Source organism: Musca vetustissima, unplaced genomic scaffold (assembly GCF_032173495.1).
Source record: "Musca vetustissima isolate MV318-11 ecotype Yass unplaced genomic scaffold, APGP_CSIRO_Mvet_v1 utg113572, whole genome shotgun sequence".
NCBI lineage: Eukaryota > Metazoa > Arthropoda > Insecta > Diptera > Muscidae > Musca > Musca vetustissima.
This window is the reverse complement of record NW_026879090.1, coordinates 19525-25773: the sequence shown is the minus strand read 5'-3', so window position 1 is coordinate 25773 and position 6249 is coordinate 19525. Positions and strand designations below refer to the sequence as shown.

General features: G+C 36.8%; 1 protein-coding gene across 1 annotated transcript; it reads right to left on the bottom strand.

Moving 5' to 3' along the window:
- Positions 1 to 66: 66 nt before the first annotated feature.
- Positions 67 to 1419, bottom strand: LOC133323891 (uncharacterized; the record flags this gene model as incomplete). The annotated part of the gene is made up of 1 exon (XM_061532794.1): positions 67 to 1419. A coding segment is annotated over exon 1 (1353 nt), but the record flags the coding sequence as incomplete, so codon positions are not given.
- Between the last annotated feature and the right edge of the window lie 4830 nt (positions 1420 to 6249).

Sequence of the window (6249 nt, the reverse complement as noted above, 5' to 3'; positions counted from 1 at the left end):
GGCATACGAACTATTAAATTCGGATTTGTGTTTTAGATATATGGCAGGTTCTGCACCAATTTTTACCTTATCTTTACCGAATATGGGTATCAAACCCTTTCCATTGGCATGATCGGTGAAAATTTTCAGTGGGGATTTTTGCAAATCCTTTATGGTCTCTATGGCTTTGTGATAGGATGGATCGGTAAATAGGGTACTGAATTGGGCCGAGAATTGCACCGCAATATTTAGGCCAATAAATGATACCAAGAGGTAAACAATTTTCAAGCTACGCCAGGGTGAGCTGCGGGTCAAAAACGATTGACCCAATATTCCGGGTAGAATGTGATCATTCAGTAGAAAATTTAACGCATCCCATAAATTATCCAAATAATAATCGATAAGGCTGTGGAAAATGGAGAATATGAGGGAGAATACCAGGACACATCCCAAGAAGTAGCCATTCAAAAGTAAGGCAATCAGTTCCCGATTATTTAGCTGGGTAGGGCAGGGTACCATCAAATAACTTTTAATCATTTCATAATATCCTGTCCTCAAAAGTGGTGTCTGGCTGAGGTTGGTGTGTAGACTCAGGGACATGGGCACATCCAATTCACCACGTAGACTCATCTCATTCAGTTGTATATAGGGTGTGATTTTCCCAAATTTGAAAGATCTGTGCATTTTCAGGCTGGCATTATAACGTTCGGCATATAGCATAATTAATCTGGCCACCTGGCCATTCATTTGTAGATTTCCATTCGAGTCGTAATACGCCAGCCCGGTCACGGGGTCCTGGCCAATGAGGGTGGTAAGGGTAGTGTTTGCCATATTTCGCCAATATGGAGGGTAATATTTTTCACTCTGGGGTTTAATGATCCAGTGATATCGAGGATAGGGTCGGAGGGCATAGAGGGTGGTGTTATTAGGCCCCGGTTTATCCTCCAAAAAATTCAGTAAAACATTTGTCATTTTGTAATTTTCCAACTCCATTAGCAGCTGATTTTTGAATTCCTCCTCTGCTCCTGCTCCAACACCACCTGAAATATTTTCCGCCACAATAAAAATCCTTGTCTGATGACGATAGTCCAAAATTTTTGCCCCAATTGCCATCAAGTCGGAATTGAATTTTTCCCTCATCAGGAAAATTGTTAACAACTCCATATTGAAATTTTCCACAAAGAGAAAATCCTCGGGTCTGGAAATGATAATTTTGGGTATTGCAGATTCATGGAATATCCTCAATCTTCCATTCAGGGTAGAATTTTGGTGAACAATTAGCAGAGATTCAACGGTTTGTTCCTGAACAATTTCCTCCATAATTTTCTGATAGTAGTTGTTATCCAAAGGCTCCTCCAGGTGGAAATTTGTTAAAGAAAATCCATTAACTGGTAGCGGACAAGAGGATAATGTTAGAAGTAGCTTTAGCCAGAACTCCATGATGACTAACTGGAAGCTTCTTCCAAAATGGGTTTATATGAAGAAAAATTTTTGGAGAATTCTCTTTTTTGGGACAGCATGAGTTGCGGAAATTACAATAAGGATGAGCTCATATCCAAAATATGAAAACGAATAATTAACTTACGAAATACCCTAATCCGAAAAAACTGATGAGTCCTTTGATGAGTAGCTATTAAGCAAAACAATGGAGCCACTTCTTGATATGTCATTGAGAGGAGGTGGAGGAGAAAGAAAATGTTTTTAGGGACAAACACAACACCTGGAATTCTTAGAAAATATTTTCAAAGCCCAAAAACATAATACTTTTCAAATACTTTTTTCCAAAGCCCACATAATACTGGCCTACATAAGGCGTGGATTTTTAAAATATTTTTTTCCGAGGCCTACATAAGGCGTGGATTTTTAAAATATTTTTTTCCGAGGCCTACATAAGGCGTGGATTTTTAAATAATTTTTTATAAGGCCCACATAAGGCGTGGATTTTTTAAATAATTTTTTATAAGGCCCACATAAGGCGTGGATTTTTTAAATAATTTTTTATAAGGCCCACATAAGGCGTGGATTTTTAAAATATTTTTTTCCGAGGCCTACATAAGGCGTGGATTTTTTAAATAATTTTTTATAAGGCCCACATAAGGCGTAGATTTTTTAAATAATTTTTTATAAGGCCCACATAAGGCGTAGATTTTTTAAATAATTTTTTATAAGGCCCACATAAGGCGTAGATTTTTTAAATAATTTTTTATAAGGCCCACATAAGGCGTAGATTTTTTAAATAATTTTTTATAAGGCCCACATAAGGCGTAGATTTTTTAAATAATTTTTTATAAGGCCCACATAAGGCGTAGATTTGTTAAATAATTTTTTATAAGGCCCACATAAGGCGTAGATTTTTTAAATAATTTTTTATGAGGCCCACATAAGGCGTAAGGCCCACATAGATTTTTTAAATAATTTTTTATAAGGCTCACATAAGGCGTAGATTTTTTAAATAATTTTTTATAAGGCCCACATAAGGCGTAGATTTTTTAAATAATTTTTTATAAGGCCCACATAAGGCGTAGATTTTTTAAATAATTTTTTATAAGGCCCACATAAGGCGTAGATTTTTTAAATAATTTTTTATAAGGCCCAAACAAGGCGTAGATTTTTTAAATAATTTTTTATAAGGCCCACATAAGGCGTAGATTTTTTAAATAATTTTTTCAAAAGCAGACATAAGGCTCGTGAAGTATTTTTTAAATAATTTTTTCAAAAGCAGACATAAGGCTCGTGAAGGATTTTTTAAATAATTTTTTCAAAAGCAGACATAAGGCTCGTGAAGGATTTTTTAAATAATTTTTTCAAAAGCAGACATAAGGCTCGTGAAGGATTTTTAAAATAATTTTTATTTATTTAAAATAATATTAAAATATTTAAAAACTGTATTTATTTATTCCATTGAATTTTTCCTGCAATCTGGGCTTGGATTTTTTACACCACGGTTGGAATTTCGTATATCGGGATTCAGGTTTCAAGAATATTTTTCTTGTCTCATTTTTTGATCTACAATAATACCACAATTCCCCGAAAAATATCACCATCCCTAGGCCGCATCCCTCCACCACAATCATCCATATCCAAAAGAGATCATCCACCGTTAAAATTTTCTGTTCATCCTAATTGGCGTAGCCATCAAAATGGGAGATTTTTCCCAATTTCATCATATCCATAAATGTGCTGAACAGCCAGACTTCCATAAAACCCAACTCGTGGACCCTCAAAATGTGTTCATTTAACGGCTCAAGGTAGGGAGAATTTTTCGGCAGCAAAATACTGTAAATAAAAAAAAATCCTGCAGAATAGTCTGCCGGGCAATACATAACTGTTTTTGCTTATAGAATTGTTGGCGCCTTGAGGACCCTTCTGCCATTCTCTGGAGGATATAAAATAGGCATACGAGCTATTAAAACGACTTTTTTGTTTGAGATAGGCCGTATCACTGGGGGCTATGACCACAGAGTCTTTGCCATAGAAAGGCGCCAAGACTTGAGCATAAAATGTATCGGTTAGTAGTTTTATCGGTGACTCCCGCAAATCCTGTTGTGTCTCAATGTATTTGTTATACGGTGGCTGGGTGAAAATGGTTTTGATATTTGCTCCAAACAACACTGCAATATTTAAGCCTATAAATGAGACCAGGAGGTAAACAATTTTCAAGCTACGCCAGGGTAGGTTATTCGAGATGAAGGCCTGGCCAAATAACCCCGGTAGGATTTTTTCATTTAAAATAAAATTTATAAAATTCCAGAGGCCATCATAGTAGTAGTATACCACGTTATGGATTACCGAGAGCAGGAGATAACATCCCACCAGGCCTCCAAAGAAATATTTATTTAAAATCACTGCAAACACCTCACGTTAGGTCAATTGCTTGGGACAGGGTACCATCACAAAGGGTTTTATCATTCCATAATAAACCGTTTTCTGGATCTGCGGGAAGGTATTATCTTTGTGAAAGCTCGACGCCATGGGTATATCCAATTCTCCTTTGAGGCTAAGTTCATTGATGCTACGATAGCTTAACATCTTGCCGAATTTAAAGGATTTATGCATTTTCAAAGTGGCATTAAAACGTTCCGCAAACAACATGATTAATCTGGCCATATAGCCATTCATTTGATACCTTCCATTCGCATCCAAATATACCAGGCCGGCGGGTGGATCTTGGCCATTGAGGGTAATGAGAGTCTTGTTCCGCATATTCCGCCAATGGGGAGGATAATATGTATCCTGGTCAGACTTCTTGTGCCAATGATAGCTGGGATAGGGTTTGAGGACATACATTTCAGGTTGGCTCATATCCTGCTGTCCTTGCAAAAAATACAGCAAAACATTTGTCATTTTGTAATTCTCTAAATTCCTGAGGCGACACCACTTTGAAGTCCTCTCTTTCAACAACTTCCTTGACATTTAAGGTCACAATAAATTCCCTTCTTTGACGTTGATATTCCAAAATCGTGGATCCAATTTCCAGCAGCTCAAAATCAATGTTTCCTCTCATTATAAAAATTGCCAATAATTCTCAGTTGAAATGTTCGGCAAACAAAAAATCCTGGAATTTTAAAATAATCAATTTAGGTATTGGGGCTCTATAGAAAATCGCCAATCTTTTATGCTTTGCAACATCTTGGGGGTTGAATAATTAGCAGAGACTCCACAGGCTGTTCCAAGGTGATATCCATAAAGATTTTCGGATAAATATCCGTGTGGGAGTATTCCTTAGAAAGAAGTCAAGGGATGATGAACCTGCGCCGAGCAGTTTGCGAAGCAGTAATAAATTTAGCAACACTTTAAGGCCGACAAACATGTTCCACAATTTTTTGTAACTTCAGGTGGGAAGGAGAAAGACTAAGGAAGAAGAGGGCAGACAATTATTTTGAAAAACCTTTTTTTGGTTTTAAATAATTTTTTCAAGCATGTACATAAGGTGTGGTTTTTTAAATTATTTTTACAAGCATCTACATTTTTGATTCCAAGGACGAACCCTATTGAAATTGGAAAAAATTTAAGGTAAATGGAGTACCAAAGTCCCTATATATCTTTTGATTTGCCCGAAATTTGGCAAAGCGAAATGGATTAGATCTAGAATAATGTGTATTGAGTTTCCTGAAAATCGGTTCAGATTTAGAAATAGCTCCCATATATATCTTCGTCCGATTTAAGGTAAATGGTGTTCCAAAGTCCCTATATATCGTCCGATTTGCAGGAAATTTGGCATAGCGTACTAAATTGAGTCTGGAATGATGTGTGGTAAGTTTCGTGAAAATCAGTTCAGATTTAGATATGGTTCCCATATATAGTTTCGGCCGATTTTAGGTAAATGGTGTACCAAAGTACCTATATATATTCCGATTTGCAGGAAATTTGGCACAGAGTACTGAATTAGGTCCAGAATGATGTGTGCCAAGTTTCGAGAAAATCGGTTCAGATTTAGATATAGCTCCCATATATAGTTTCGGCCGATTTAAGGTAAATGTGGCACCAAAGTCCCCCTATATCTTTCGATTTGCATGAAATTTGGCACAGAGTACTGAATTAGGTCCAGAATGATGTGTGCCAAGTTTCGAGAAAATCGGTTCAGATTTAGATATAGCTCCCATATATAGTTTCGTCCGATTTAAGGTAAATGGGGCACCAAAGTCCCTCTATATCTTTCGATTTGCATGAAATTTGGCACAGAGTACTGACTGAGGTCCAGAATGATGTGTGTCAAGTTTCGAGAAAATCGGTTCAGATTTAGATATAGCTCCCATATATAGTTTCGTCCGATTTAAGGTAAATGGGGTACCAAAGTCCCTGTATATCTTTCGATTTGCATGAAATTTGGCACAGAGTACTGAATTAGGTCCAGAATGATGTGTGCCAAGTTTCGAGAAAATCGGTTCAGATTTAGATATAGCTCCCATATATAGTTTCGTCCGATTTAAGGTAAATGGGGCACCAAAGTCCCTCTATATCTTTCGATTTGCATGAAATTTGGCACAGAGTACTGAATTAGGTCCGGAATGATGTGTGCCAAGTTTCGAGAAAATCGGTTCAGATTTAGATATAGCTCCCATATATAGTTTCGTCCGATTTAAGGTAAATGGGGCACCAAAGTCCCTCTATATCTTTCGATTTGCATGAAATTTGGCACAGAGTACTGAATTAGGTCCAGAATGATGTGTGCCAAGTTTCGAGAAAATCGGTTCAGATTTAGATATAGCTCCCATATATAGTTTCGTCCGATTTAAGGTAAATGGTGCACCAAAGTCTCTATATATCTTT